Consider the following 16,632-nt stretch of genomic DNA (forward strand, 5'->3'; position numbering starts at 1 on the left):
CAGAACAATAAGGCTCAGTAACTGTCTTATGTGCTGTGTGGACCTGGTAATAAGACATATCTGCACAGAAGCTAATAATGACCTTAGAAGTTCTCATTTTTGTTCTTTATATAGAGGCCAGGAAGTTGCTGCACAGATGAGGTGAAGGAGTGTGAAGCTGAATGACAGCATGACAGCTAGAGAAGCCATGCTGACAGCCAACAAACAGCACTACTGTTCCTTTGCCAGTCAAGCCTCTCTCTAATCAGTGTACAGGAGCACTCCTGACAAAGTCCTCTTCCCTTCAAGACTGTAAGAAGTGCTTTCCCCTGACTCATGTCTAGGTTAACATAAAAATAACGGTGTTTCATTTATATTTATTAAAACATTTACCATTCACAAAAAATGTTTGGAAGGAAATACACACATGGCAAATAAAAGCCTAATACAGCATTTTAATAATGTGGTTATAAAACAGAAGAAAACCTTTCCACCATGTATATCAATCAATAATGTGACTCAATCAATAATATCAATCAATAATGTGATCAAGTCTCCAAAAAAAAAGGAAAGTATCAGTCGTTGTCTAGAGAGTCTGATGTGTAGCAAAATTAAATGGGTATTAATGTTCATTATGTAATTCTGTGATTAGATTACTTACATCAAGAAAGCTAACATCAATATGTAGATCAATATCTACATCATCAATGGCTCCATATTCCCTGAAAGGAAATAATTACATTACATTAGAGCTCTTTAAGATACTCCTCAATCCAGGAGTACTTACAACATTGAAGATTTTATAAAGGATTATCTTATCTGTAAAATCAGAATAGTTATAAAATACACATTTGCATAGATTGGATCAATATTCCCAGGGTGACTGTCTTCTGCACTTAAAAGCTTTTTTCAGAGGATCTTGCTTAAACATGCTAAACCTTTTCCACTAATTCCCCCAAAATATCTCTCCATTGCTGCTATGTATTTCTGCCTCATGTGTTGCAGAGACGAACAAAGAAAAATTAATAGTCACATGCTGCTCCCATTTATGACACAAGAAAATCTTGTTAATTTTCAAGAGTATTTCAGGTTAAGAGCCAGTAACCTAAGAACAGGCTTCAGATAAACCACTGAAGACAAGTACAACATAGCCTGTTGTACAACATGCCATAGGATGGCATGTTATACCTGGGGAATTGCTTCATTCATTCAAGCATTTGTTTGTCAAAAATAAAGACTGCCGTGTAATGTATTCAAGGCAATAGTTATCTTTTCTATCTGTTATGTGCAGTATTGCAAGATTCGGATTTGACAGGTATTTAATTACCATCTGAAATCTTACATTTAAACTGCGATTTTTCTACCTCTTGTTTTCTGACTCACTCTGATTGCCCTCCCCCAACGTACTTGAAGACTTCTGAAAAATAGAGCTACAAAATAACCTAAACAAAAAACTGTTTTCATTTATATTACTTAAGTGGACAATGTTGTAAAAGTATTATGACTCAAATTTTCACAGATTAGCTTCCAGCCACTAGGATGTTTTTAACTTTAAAACTCCATTTCTATGCTTGTTGTCACAGTGACTTCCATGCTTTTCTATTAAACTTGACCAAGTGCAGAGCAGCAGTTGTACATAAATCAGTCAACAAGGCAGTTTTGAAACAGTAAAATGTAACTGTTTCCTACCAAAGTGACCTCTCAGCTGTGGCAGGGCTGAGTTTGCACTGGAAATCGCTTGAGCTCTTGTGCAGCTTGGGAGTTGGTGGAAGGGAGCCCCTTCCACCAAAATTCAGCAACCCAGTGGTTCTCTCTGGTCAGGGAAAACCCAAGCTCACTCTCTAGATCAGGTCTGTCCACACATGGCGCACACAGGGCAGGACAGGGCTGTATTATAGGAGATTTCCCAGCCACCTTTGGTGCTGCTTCAGTGTCACCCAGAGGTGAGGTGACACTGGAGCAGGTGCCACACAGGCACTCGCTGACCTCCTACAGCTCACTGAAAACTTGGCTTTGAAACAGGGAAGCTCTCCACTTACTGAATGGCTTAGCCACTACCCTATGCAACAGCGGCATCAGGATTTTTTGTTTATTTTCCAGAAGATCCAAACATTGTTATGGTGTCTTAAGTAATTTTTATGAATACAGGCTGGTGTTACTCACAAAACTGAGATTCAAAAGGCTCTAAACAAGAATAATTTTATAAATTAAACTGAGGAATGGTGAAACTAATGGAATAGAAAGTTTAGTGAAGAAAGAATAAGATAAAAATTAGTTTTAACTGTGACATTTCCATACTCACTTGAAATCGCTTTGCCCTCATCCCACTACTATCCTAGAAGATGGATTTTAGACACATGATGCTTACTCTAGTTTTAATTTCCCAAGCTGACATGAGGAGGAAATCATGTTTTATTCCAACACCTGCATCTTATGATCTGCTGTCTACAATAGCTTCATCAACACATCTTGATTTTGAAGCTCCCAGAGGTTCTCTGCCCATAAATAAATAAGCAAAAGATCAGCTGGATGGATCACTTTCTCAGGGCTTTCGTGACCGGATTTCTAAGGGCAGTGGTGAAAAGCATGCAGGTACAGAAACTTTACTTTTACATATAAAACTGACTCTGACAGCGAGAGATTGCTGAAAGGAGGGTCAACTGTCTAGGAAATACCCACTCTCAGTGGATACTCCTGTCAGACAAACATCTCTCTTCTTAGAGAAGTGGAGCTGCACAAGAAGGATGAAACTGAACGCTTAAAGCTGTGGGGTGTATTTCCAAGAATTTGCAAATATTTTCAGCTGCAATATATTGGATAAAGCATTAAAATTTTACACATGCCAAAAGCAGCCACAGGTGCCAGTTTCTACTAAAGTGAGCTCAAGGGGATCACAGAGTTTCCAGTGAAACAGCTGATTCAGTAAACTACATGCATTTAGGTTGTCAAAAGGTTACACATAATGTTTCCATTTTAGGATCTTGAAGGAATTTCATAGTTATCAGTTTAGCAAATAAACATGTATTCATTTCCTAAATCTATATAAAACTATTCAGATTTTGATTCTCCGAGTTCTTGAAGTGCAATAAATTTCCATTTAGTTTGAAAAGGTATAGTACACCATAGCTGTAGGTATGCTCTCTCTTCTTCTTACTTGGTTTGTATGACAACTTTGATATTTTCCTTGCAATGCATCTAACAGGTCTGTTACCTCTTACCTCCTGTTATTTTTATGCAATTATTAAGATTACATTGATGGAAAATGAAGTTATAAAATATCTGAGGCTTATTAAAATATATATGCGATATGCACTATGCAGAATCATGTACATTCATATATGCCCAACAGAATTAGTGTGTAATTACTCTTAGCAATTCACATCTGGCCAAGGTTCTACTACTTCCCTGTGGAGGATCCCCACAATCTAAAAACTTCCCTAATCTCTGATCAAACCCTAGCTTCTTACTATCTCTCACATGGTGACAATACAGAGCATTTGATCACTTCTTCTACCTACAAACAGCTTCTTTTTGAAGAAGAAAAACTGCTATTGTGTCTTCTCTCTCTCTCTTTCTCCTAGATTGGACAAATCAAATTCCTTCAGTCATTCCCTAGGGTAAGTATTCATTAAATCTCTTATCATTCTTTTTGTTCACCTCCAGGGCAAAATACAGACTATGACAGAAAAAGAGTTTAACAAAGGTTTAGAGAAATGTTGAATAGTAATTTACAAAAAAACACAACTGCCTGACTAGAACTGCAAAAGCCAATGATGTTTTAGAACAGGGCTGTTCTTAGCACAGCTACTTGTAACCATGCTGAACAACAAAAGAATCTCCAAAAACCCAGCACTGATACTGGTTTGCACACAACATGAAGAGATTACCAGAAAAGACTTGTGCTTTAGCAGTCAGGGAAGGTCCATATAGTATTCAAAGTCCAAAACATAAGGGTTCCACAATACAGAAAGGCCAGTGCGATACCTGAGAGATACTGCATTAGGTCCATAGATCTCTCTCACTGCGGTTAGATCAGCCTCCAGCTGTGGATGCTTGTGAAGTTCACCATCATAGCTAACCTGTTGGGGAAAGAAAAATATCTTAGAGGAGTTCTGTATTTAATTTCTGGCACCTGATTTGGACTATTTACTCTCTGTAGAATTCATGGCATTAAGATTCCTTAATGCCACACTCAGAAGGGACAAGTTGAGGCTCTGGAGCCACCTCATCTGCTAAAGTAGTAAGATTTTCAAAGCAGGCACCTAAGCCTTGAAGTGTTTTGAGGGTTTTCTTCCTGTTTGTGGGAAGAGAAGCTGCAAAGGACTCATCCATCAGTCCTATTTTATTCTGGGACACTTCTGTATTTTAAAAATGTTAAGTAGGATAAGAATCAGATGTCCTCAGTTTTGTCACCCTAGTCCAACCACTACAGCACAAAGGTTTGCTCGCTCTTGTTTGTTGCCACATTCTCATATATGCTAGATACAGAATGGCTTGGGCACAAGAGAAGCATTAAACTATTCTCTATACCCAGCACCTCAGCATCTAAATTACTTTTTTAGCTTACTCACTGGCTACATTCTGCCCACCCACCAGTGCAATAATATCAAATGAAAAAAAAAAAATTAAAAGAATACTTTCCCATGTTAAGTATTACACCAGAGAAGGTATAAAGAAATACACATCTAGACAACAACCCCCCCTTTTATTTTTTCAAACTCTACATGAAAAATGGAAAAAGTTATGTTTGTGCTTACACCAAGAAGGAAAACTTGTGAACTGGTTTGGCTGGACTGTATGAAGTCAAAATATTAATATCCTTCTATCTTTTACAAGTTCCAAAATACCTCTTTGGGCACGTAACAATCTATTCATCATCTGTCTCATCTGCCTATTACTACCTTCTTCTCAAGCAAAATTATCCTGATTGTGTGAACTTAAATCTATGTCTTTAGTATAATTAGAATGACAATAATTCTACAGAAATCAATGAGCTCCCTAGATTTGAATTCAGAAATGAGCGTAGGATTTGGTCTGTAGCTTTGACAAATTCAGAGAGCAAAGCAGCAGAATGCAATGTATCCCTTTAGACCCCCCCCCACACACATAGATATAGATATAGATATAGATAGATTAGATATAGATATAGATTCCATATATACAGGAATCCTGCAGAGAATCCTTGTTATTGCAGACCCCCATCCATACTGCTTCTTCCATTTGTACACCCAAATCTATAGGAAACCAATTCTATGACACTTTCAGCTCTGATACTTAAGAGATGCACTTTTCATTTTAATTAAGCATCAGTAGTCCTAAAATAATAATCAGATGATCACCTTTTTACATTTGAAAATCAGCAGAGAGTAATTTGATTAGACTTAGACTTAGAATTCTTTAAGTATAAGGCACAAAATTCTTCAGCATGGCATTGACATTATTTTTTAGAGATACCAATGATATTCATTACCAGAAGGTTATAAAAAAGTATCTTTCCTTTGTTTGGGCAGGGCATGTCAGAACAATTTTCCAAGTAGAAGAGCACGGGAAGAAAATTGTTACTGTAATTTTTTTCACTTTAGGTAGGGTGAAACCAATCCTTTTTACATGCTTATTACTCAAAGAAGACTTCTTTAAAGATGCGTAAATAATTGCTGTCCTGCTTCCAAAGAAAGCACAGCAATCATTTCACAAATTGTAGCTGTGGGGCACTTGCCACCTTTGTTGGTCCTAAACCAGATTTTTAAATCAGTCTTATATTTCAATAATTGTAAAATACAAAAGGAACATTATGCAGAACACTACACTGCTCAAAATAATGTTTTTTTCTAATCTATTTTCTCATGGTAAGAGGCTATGAACTTAAAAAGGAAATAAAGCAGTGCTCTGGCAAATTTTAAGAACACAGTATGGTACTTCCCACCCCTGAATTAGTGCCACAGACATATTGATGTATGCAGAGGAAGCTGTCAGGGTTTTGTATTTCTACATTTTCAAATATGTCTTGTAGCTGAAGCACAAGAGACATGCAGAGAGAAAGCCAAAGGCAGTAGTATTTCTGTTTTCATCTCCTGTTCTTATTTGCAAATGTAGAAGATAGAGATTCAAAGCAAGAATTAACAGAGTTGCAGAAAAAGTGAATATAAAAGCTAAAAAATTTGGTAACTTTGCTGGGACTGAAAGGTCTATGTTCAGAAAGTCTCCGTTTTTAATCTGAGACCTTACTCAGATTATTTGACAAAAGGTTGCTTTTTAGAAGGAGATTAAGCGATTTACAAACCTAAATCCCATTGAAAATCAATAGGTCTTAGACTATTGAACTACTTATCTACTTTAAAGTATTTATCCATTAAATCATTAGGGAGGATTACAAGCAGGTGCCTAGGAACTGGATACAAACATTTAATTTATGAGCAAAGGGTTGCATCTTTTTTACACTGCCCATCAAATGCCATTTCCCAGCTTCCACGGGCCTTGTTTCATCAGCAGCAGCTCTCCTATATTTCCAGCTGCAGCTTAGAAAATGCTAAGAATTATCCTGACCTCCATCCTTCCTAACTCTGTTGCATACAATTACGCTGGCATCTCTTCCCTCTATTTGTTAAAGTCAGTATTTCTGCCCCCTCTCTCTGTGGGCACAACAGACACTCGTATCAAATGAAGGAGCCCACCTTGCTTGTTCCCCACATATACGGTCAAATCTTTTTTTCTCCCTAATACACCTGGTGCTGACTTGACAACTCCTGCAAACACTCTGCTTGAAAAAGGATTGCTCTTTTCTGTCTTTCAAGGAACTTTGCTCATTACCTGATTTCCTCTTTATTTTCTGAGTCCCCAGTATTACTTTTTAATGCTAAATGTCTTTGTTTGACCATGAGATTTTAAATTAGACATGTCCTTTTTTCCTCTTTTTAAATACACTTTCTGTGATGTCTTCTTTTTTTTTCTTTTTCTTGTTCACTGTATTTTGTATATGGATATTTTATATTCAAAATAGTAATAATCAACTGATATTTTATTTTTATTGCAGACCTGATTTTTTTTTTGCTAGTTACTATTCCTTCAGTTAAATGTACTATGTCATAGCAAAGACAATGCAATATAATCTAGTTTCCATTTTAATATAAGGCACTTAAATTCTAACCAGTCTTGACTATTACACAGGTCTTTTACGCCCTGCAAAATGCTGTATTGTTATCTGTGTTCATATCTCACAGGCAGTGCTAATTTTTATTAATTCATTTGGTCACTGCCAGGCATCCTTTACTAAATGTATCAGCCCTGGTTCAAGAAATAAGCACTCCCAGATGTTTTATGCCTTTTCCTTCACCTTGAGGTTACTGCCCTTCAGAGTTGAAAAATGAAGCAAGTACACGTGACTCATCACTACAGGACAAGATCAGAAGCTTTTTTCTCTCAGGCAGATTAAAATAAAACATCTCTCTTTGCAGTGAATTATGTATATGGTCCTCCCCAGCACTCCCCAGCATGGGGCTGTAGGAATTGGCAGCTGAAGGGAGGCAATTCCTGCAGTCATTTCTAAAGTGAACATGAGTCAATTCCCCATGTCGGCTATTTCAAAAAAAGAAAATAAATTATTTCAGTTCCACCTTCAATATAAATTTTAATAGCTTTTCAGGGGCATGGGGTTGTTTTGTTTGTTTGTGGGGTTTTGTTGGATTGTTTTTTTTTTTTTACTGTACAGCACCTCAACATGAATTTTGTGTGCTAACCCCACCGCACTGTTGGCTCTGTAAGAGAAGAGGCTCAGTGATGTCCTGCTCATCAGCATCCCACACTCTCTGCACCGACCCACCCTGCTGGCACTGCTGGCGTGCTCCTGCAGCCTTGGCTCTGCACCCAGGGCACGGATGGCTTCAGCCTCAAGGCTGAGGTAAGGGACAACCTTCGTAAACAGTGACCGTAATTCACTAAAATGTTCATAGAAATAAATAGTTCTAATAAACATAAGTGAGGAATGATTCCTTGGGGCAACACTGAGGCTAAAAAATAAGAGAAATCTGAATAAAGAGACTAGCATAGCAAAGCACACTGCAAAAGAAAAAAAGGCATGAAAAGATTTTATTTCCCAATACACAAGAGAATGTAAGAATTAATTCTGCTGAGGGAACAAGAAGGAAAGGCACAGAGAGTACAATCATCTAAAATATGCAGCATTTTTCAAGGTGAATTTTACTCTAGAGCTCAGAAAAAGAATGGACTATTGCCTAGACCAAAATTGTTTTGTAATAACGATTTTCGCCATAAAAATGCAGTGCTCTTTATTTTAAAAAATGGCAATTCTCCAGAAGGAAACAGATTTGGATCCAGCCTGGCTTCCCATTTGTATTAATAATGAGGTAAGCTTTACAGAGTCAGTTATCTGTTTCCTGGAAGTAAGCAAGTAGTTTCTATTTTCAAGCTTTCTGAAGGGTATTTGCTTTTTTCATTCTTATAGCTTTGCGAAAGTAAGCAAAGTAATCTTATTTTGAATATGTTATAACTTTGAACACATTTAATATTTCAATATGCCATAAAATAGTATGTACATATATACACATGCCACTCTACTCAACAGTGAAAAAATATAAGAAATTAAATATTATTATAAATTTGCAATGGAATGAACCTAAGAACTCTCAAATATTACTTTCTTGGAACTTGCACAAAAAATGTCCTGCATTACCTGTCCTCCATAATAAAATTCCTCAGAGTCATTATCTCCTTCAGAGTCTTCTTCAACTGTGCTGCTGTGCCGTGACTCCTTAATGGAAAAGGAAAGTTAACAATGATAAAAGCAGTATGTTGACCTTGCATGTATAGATCAAAATGGAACTACAGGAATTATGCTTTTACAAATAAGCTCATGGCATCCTTTCTTAAAAGATCTTTCAGTATAATTTTTCCAGAGGGCCCATTTTAAGAATGATGAAATATCACAAGAAAAAAGCATTTAATAGAGGGTATATAAAAACACCTTGAATATATGCTGGAGAAATAATACTTGTGTGGTTAGAAACACAGCACTGTATTTTAAAGAACTGGATAATTCAGCAGACTTTGGGAGGATACTTCACTCTGTGCTTTTGCTACACAAAGCATGACTTTACCATCAAGACTGGTTCTGGATGGACATCTTTTGGTGTGTCAGCAACCTACTACAATTTTATTTTACTTTATTCTCAGAATTAAACCCTAATAGTTTCAGGAAATAATCCAAGTCCAAGCATGGAATAACTTATGTCTCCTTCTGTGAAAACCTGACACTCTGCTGCTTAATTATTATTTTTAACAGAAGTTCCACCCTGGTGCTAGGAAAATTTCAAACTTAATTTCCTGAGTAGCTCTTCTCTGAGACAGTGAAAAGTAAGGATTAGAGAGTCTTATGCTTACCTAAGTAAAATCTGCTCCAAATAGGCTGCTTTCTGAATAAAATTGTCAAGTAAATGGAACTGATCCTGGTACTGACTGCAACTCAGCATGAGATGAAGTTTTCCCAGCACTAGAACTTTTACTTATAATTATGTAATTGCTTGAGAGAGTAATTCTTGTTTCCCACATTGCATGTGTTATTTCTATGCCATATGGTGACTAGTAGCCCCTAAAGAACACCTAGTAAAATCATCATTCTTCACTTCAGCCTGAACGTAATGTATTAACCACTTTTTTCTTATTTGTGTCCTACACACACATGCCATAATGGAATAGAAATCAGAAATATGAATCAAAAAAGTAGAAGTTACTCCTAAATTCCATAGCCACAAATATCAGTATGTATGTACACTTATAACCAATTTCTGTGGTCAGACACTGTAATCCCATTTTTCTACCTCTGCCTCTAAATTCCTGCTCTATTCGCTGTATGTATGCATATAGTGCAAAAGTGTATTTATCCAATCTCATGGCGACTTCTGGCAAGACATAAAAAATAATTTCTACTTTTACTTTACTGAAAATAAATAAAATAACTTTAGTCTTCTTCATCTTACAATAAAATTACTTCAGAGGAAAGTATGTTTCAAAACAGAAATCAACTGAAAAAAAATTCCACACAGAACTCTCACATTAGAATAGTGACCAACCCATCATATCCTAACCAACCTTAAACTGTCTAGCCAACAGAAATAATCAGTGTTAAAAGACTGTTTATAAAGGATTTTTTTTTCAATACTTTCACATTTAAATACCTAATTCAACTAGAAACAAAATAGAAGCTCAAACTCAGTCCCACAGAAGCTAACTATATTTCAGGCTTTTAAGGAAATGGGTAAATTCTTCCCACACTTGTTTTTCTTAGAGCACTGAATACAATGAGGCACTAGAAGCAAAGTATTTTCAGTACAGCTTTTCATGTCAAATGACATTTCATTTACTAAAAAAATGATACACATAGCATCTAGGCATGCTTACCTCCCATTTCCAGGGTAAGAAACTCAGCACCCACCCTTACCAAAGGAAGACTTTAGGTCAAGCACCTGAGGTCCTGACAATATTTAATCTCTTGCTTGAGGCAAGAGCCTATGTGGTACCTTCTTTGAGGCCATGACACTGTCAAGCCCCACATGTGGATTTCACCTTAGTGTCACTTTTTTCTTAATGTCTCAGCGAGACTGGTCAGCTGTGCAAGAGGCACAGGGCAAATGCCACCGTGCCTGGAAGACCCTAACACTCAAGACCCTGCTTATGGTGAAAAGAGTCCTGCAGAGGTCTAGAGTCTGCAGCGGGATTGCTGCAAGTTATATGAAGAAGCAGTGAGTAGGAAGTAATTGAGATGAGGTCTTATGTGCCAGAGTAGGTTAAAAGGTAATGGAATCACTATCTACTTTTCTGGGAGAGCAGTATATTTAAGGCCAACAGGGTCTATAACACTGTTGAACAAAAAATGAAACACCAAAACCATATTTCCTAGGGTAGGAGGAGAATTTCTATCCCAACTAAGTGAATCACTGGTTAATCCACCCAGAGAAATATGGTCACCTTCTAAAACATGTAAACATGCACAGACTGAATAAGCACATTTGATAGGAAGTCTATGGTAAATATTCATATTCTATTATTTTCTTTTGCTTCTTAAAATAATTTCTGTTAAAATATGCATATAAGAAATACATACCTCTCCATTCTCCCTCTGTAATTTTGACTTTATGGATAAGCAATAGTTGACATCATTGGTTTTTCTTAATTCTTAAAAAAAAGGAAAACAAACAACATATGTGTAGAAAAAAAAAGTGAAATAGTTTTGCAGACTTGGAATTCTTAGTTGCAGTAGTAGAGCAAATAAGGAACAAAAATTTACAGATATGAAATCCATTAAAGAGTTTACAAGGCAACAGTCTAAAATTAGGAAGTCTCTACTTCCCAGAAGACTTTTTTAAAGTGTGAATTGAAACTCAGCAGATCCATCTAGGACATTTGTTTTTCCCAATTCATGATATACAATTTAGTGTCATTCATTAATTTCATGTAATTTATAAAAGAATGAAAAATCAAACCCCTCAGGAAAACAAAATCTTCTATATAAAAGATAGATTTTTACTCTATTGTAAATTTCAGGCTTAATTGCTTTTCAAAGTAAAGAAATATTTACAAGTAAAATTTATCACAAACTTTTGACGATAATAGCAAGATTTTGTTTGTGTGCTGTTGCAATAACATCAGTAAGATTATTCTTGATTTACATCTGTATAAATGAGAGAGTGAAGATCATACTGGTCCCCCAGTGGAATTCAAAATAAGTCTCTGTTATGCAAAAAAATGCCCTAAAGAATTATAATAATAATAAAAAATTACGATGTCAAGTGTTCCTATCTGAAGAACTGCCAGAATTAAGACTCTGTGCAGTTTATTCTGCAGCCTGAAATTATCAGATAATTTGTCTACTGGAATCTAAACTGTTTCCATGGACTGCACAAATTTTTATTAAACACAATACAAATGTGCCTGTATGTCTAACAAGCATACCCTTTCATGTATCAAGTACTTTTTGAAAATAAGGAAATAATTTATAATGAGAGGGCCCCCAAAATCACTGTGAAAAAACAAATCATTTTTCTATAGTGCAATTTAGTGAAACAGCTGAACCATTTCCTGAAATAATTCACCAGAGGCAGTGGTAGTTATAGACTGTTTCATCACAGTAGTGAAGATTTAGTGAAGTTTTAAGCAACTGATCATGGAAACTCATAATTGGAAAGTATTAAGCATCTCTAGCTGTATTCAAGGGGAATTGCTCTAGCACAGGCTGCAAGACATTAAAAGCAAAACATACATTCTGCACACAATTGTAGTGATCCCCAAAAGAAATATTTTAATTTCTTCTATTCTGAAATGTAGGACAATTTACTAGAACAAGCCCAGAGAAAAGAGCAAACTGTACAGCTGTACACTTTAATATAATATCTCTCTCTGAGTGCAGACAACATCTTAGCTTTCCTCCAAAATTATGAATTTGAGAAAACTCTCCGGACATAGGATTACCTGTAGCAATTTGGTGGAAAATTACTGGAATTGGCTCTGTTGTAACTAACACATCTTCATCATTATCAGAACTGGAAACGTAAGTGTTATCTACAAAAGAAAAATACTTTGCATGGTGAAGTTCCATTGTGCTTTGTCAGCCCCTTCCAATGTTTCCTATCCCAGATTTTTGTCACAAGGAACCACTCCCCAGATACTTAAGGAAGCTGAGCATTACCACCTTCCAGGTGTGTTTGGCTTTTTTCCCTTGAAATTGTTAACAAAACCAAAAATGTTATAAGTACAGGAGATTCAGACCCAAACTTTATAAAGCAAAACCATGGAGTGTGATGTCATGGGTTTTGTGAACCACACCAAGCACTGTTCTGAACCAACCCACAAGGCTTTGGGTGGCCAACCTTTCCCAAAATTAATACTTTTTCTATGTTTTTTGCTATGTCTGACATCAAAACTCAAGCTAGATCTGATATGCAGAGTGAAAGCTGCACTAGGCTGGGTGTTAACAGCCAATTATGCCAAATACCTGTGCCTCATTTTGTCTAGTCACATAAAGGTTATTTGAAGTGTCTTCAAATCTGTGGATAACCTTTCTTCCACCTGATTCAGGGAGAAAAGAAATCCCTCCCACTTAACCAAAACATTTGTATGTATGAATATTATAACTATTTAACCAAATTTTCTTTAAAAGTGTAGGGATTAGACCGAGGACTGTGTCTGTTCTGGTATTTTTAGTTTGGTTTCTTTTTTTTCTTTCCAATTTAATGTTTCCTAACAAAAACCAAGAAGTAGCAGGGTCTTCTGTACTATCTGCAGGAGCTAATTTTGCTTGTGTTGCTAAACTGCTTATGAAAGTAATGATACTTTGTTTTCTAATGGTCTGGGCTGAATTGAAACATATGCTATGCTCTAGAACAGAAAGCCTGACAATTAAGACAATCACAGATAAAGTGACAAGTAAGAGAACTGAAAGAAGGACTAATGTATTATAGCTTTAAACACTTTGGTCCCACATCCGCAATGTGCAAGAAATCACATGCAATTTTAAGCATACTGCTGCAGCCTCAAACCTTTTGAGTGCTCCCAGTGAAACATTGCAGGTGTTAACATTTACTGGGAGGAAAGTTCAGTAATATCATCCTTTGTATCACAGCAGTTCTTAGCCACCTTTATCAAAGAGGGAGCATGGGGTTGTGGCCATTCCTTACACCATGTGCCAGGCTGGGCAGAGCAGCAGCTACACCACACACAGAGATGGGTTTTCCTGGCTGCCACCTGCAAAACAGCCTTTCTGCCACACTCACACACACCTGCCAGGTCTGACTCTGTCCCACACCTTTGCCTACTCCCACTGCTGTGCTGTCCTGTGAGGCAATCTGAGGGATCTGTGGCTGGCTCCACACACACATGCTGTGTGGGGGCAATGTTGCAGGAGGCCAACACCTCCTGATGCCCAAGCCCTGCACTCCTGTGTGCACAGCAAAACATCAGTCTGCGGCTGCTGAGCTACACACTGGGCACAGGGACGTTTTACAGCCATGGCATTGTGTAAACTAAGCGGGGTCCCTCCTGCCAGCATTAATTCCTTCTCCCGCTTTTGTCTATTGGCAGGAGGGGCTGTGAGCTGTAGCCACAGGACAGCTGCAGCTTGCCCTCTGCAAGAAGCCCTGCCTTGCCTCTGTTTATATTCTCCACTTTGTCACCATCATTTCCGTCCACTTTGCACATACAGCACAAGCACATCTGTTTCCCAGTTTTGGGAGTGTAAGTTACTGCTATAGAGTCTAATAAGCTGAGATAACTGAGGCCATAATTTGGCTCTAAATAGACTTAACACCACATACATGGAAGGGAGAGAGGAAATCCTTGTGCTACAGCTTATTGCTGTACAGAAAACTAGGAACAGAGTATGTTCTGTACAGAATATACATACATATATGGAAAAAGGACTGCTCAGCTACAGGTTTAATAGATTTTAATTATATTTTTATGTCCATTGTCCTTCTTTCTTGGCAGCTGGATAATATGACTTTCACTGTCAAGTTTTTTTTTTTTTTTCCTTTGCTATTCGGCAGCTATTCAGTTTTTTTTTCCTTCCATCAATATGACGAGACTTGAAATTAAGATAATGGCTTCAATCTGGTTTCTTCAACAACTCGTTTCTAACACCTAGGACTACTTATCCTCTTCACTGGAGGACACAGTGCCTGGACCTAGCAGAGTGATGCAGCAAACTACTAGTTGCCAAACTGGTTCTCTCCATCTCTCCTGCCATCTACTGAGGTCTAAGAAGGTGTGTAACTGACAAATCACTGGGATAAAAGACTACAGCAGTTCTACTGTCAGCCAACACAAATAATTCTGAACATAAATTCATTAGCAAAATGCTTGCTGTTCTGCTGGTACCTAGAGGAGTCATGATACACTCATGTGTGAAGTGGGACTTCAGTCTACTCATGGACGTTATATTCTATAACTGCTCCTTAAAAGATTATTTTCCCCAGTTGTGTCAATGTTATGAGAAAATTGTTACAGCAATACTTTGCTGAAACTGTTATTACCTGGCTCTAAACTTTTCAGTTATGTTTTCACAACTCTAGCAATGGATAGGTAACTTTCAGACATTACTGTTTCAACACTATTCCTGTTAAGTCCTCAGTGTGCCTTTGTGAGCACGTTTTTAGCTTTCACTCTTAAATATGAAACCCTCAAACACTTTCCATTATTGAAAGTTGTCACGTCACATTATGGTTTCCATAGGTACGACTTAAAACTCAGCTGCTTGTATTTGATGCTTCAAGAAGTAATTCAGCAACAGCTACACACTGTTATCAGTACCAAAGTGGTGATGCTGCATACATTACAGCAAAACAGACTGTGGGAGTATGTATACTACACAAGGCTCTTCTTTTAGTATCCAAAATTTACTTTTGGTGGTAGCATTTTAGCTGAATTACATCACTTGTATCATGGCCTAATCTCTCCTATTTTCATATATTAATTGCACACATTAGCAATTTATCTAATGATCAACTCTGACAGCCTTGTCTTGGATTTACAAATCTGATCCACTCTGTATTACAGTCTTAATCTACACAGGATACAAGTTTGCTATAGCTGTGCACTAATGGACTTAAACCTTAATCTGTAAAGGTTTATCCTGTGAGAAATTTAATTTGAGACCACGTGCTGCTCTGAACTCTATCAACTTGCAACAATACTTGAAGAACACCTTCCAGCTGAGGACATCAGCATAGAGCTTCCCAGACTTGACACCATCACACATTGACATGTCCCTGAAATCTTCCTTAAGATACATGTTAGAGAAGGGAGACATAGCCAACTGTGTCAGTAATAACTTTAGTTTAGAAATTTAGGACAAAAACAGGTGACAAAAAAATCAGGCTTGCTGAGTCAAAATGAGTGTTTTATGATCAAAGCTGCAAAATGGCAAAAAGTCCTTATTGTTCGGAACACACTGAACATCTCTTCATCATAAAGCACATATATATCCTGCAGAAGCTGGAGATGTGAATGAAATCAGCTTTTCTAAAGCCCTGAAGGGCTGTATTTTAATCAATAAACATGTACTGGTTTACTCTCTGCTCCAAGCTAACTACAGTGTGAAATGTTCAATTGCTATCTGCCTTTAAAATATAGGGCATGATGGCACAGAATATTCATTAGGTTTCAGGGACACTAAAGTCACTCAGGCTTGTAGACTATCAGGACATGCTGCAAATAACACCCACAAGGAAATTTTGAGGTCTAACAGACAGAAGAGTTGGCCAGGAAATGAGCTGTCATGTCCTGTGTGAGTAACTGCTGCTGGTTCAGTGCTTCAGCTTACCATTTACTTAGAAGTTCCCAGAGGTCAAATTTTGTAATATTTAATGGAAGAAACCGTTAATAACACACGGTGAAGATTTTTTTCAACTGTTTGTGCCTCTGTTCATTGTCAGCTTAGTGCAGTAATCTGTAAGTCCATTTATCACTGGGATGACTGTGCATTTTATGAATCTGTTTGTCCCATTTCTAAATGTTGAATACACTAATATCATTCTCCTCCACAATTTTTACTGGTTAAAAAAATAAATCTAATAGAGGCTGTTAGCATTCTTTCACAGAATTCATTTTTTTTTGGCACCACTGTTGATTTTTTTTCTCTATGTGCTTCAA

At 37.1% G+C, this 16,632-nt stretch overlaps 1 protein-coding gene across 2 annotated transcripts in view; it reads right to left on the minus strand.

The window, feature by feature from the left end:
• Positions 1-16,632, minus strand: part of PARP8 (poly(ADP-ribose) polymerase family member 8) — a 118,288-nt gene that overhangs the window by 43,055 nt on the left and 58,601 nt on the right. For both annotated transcript variants that reach the window (XM_053931791.1, XM_053931790.1), the window contains exons 4-8: positions 12,457-12,546; positions 11,093-11,163; positions 8,666-8,743; positions 3,964-4,058; positions 641-701 (exon numbers count right to left, since the gene is read on the minus strand). In XM_053931791.1, coding sequence (XP_053787766.1) covers positions 641-701; positions 3,964-4,058; positions 8,666-8,743; positions 11,093-11,163; positions 12,457-12,546 — 395 coding nt within the window. The remainder of the gene's footprint in view (positions 1-640; positions 702-3,963; positions 4,059-8,665; positions 8,744-11,092; positions 11,164-12,456; positions 12,547-16,632) is intronic.

The sequence above is a fragment of the Vidua chalybeata genome, chromosome Z, assembly GCF_026979565.1.
Source record: "Vidua chalybeata isolate OUT-0048 chromosome Z, bVidCha1 merged haplotype, whole genome shotgun sequence".
Classification (NCBI taxonomy): Eukaryota; Metazoa; Chordata; class Aves; order Passeriformes; family Viduidae; genus Vidua; species Vidua chalybeata.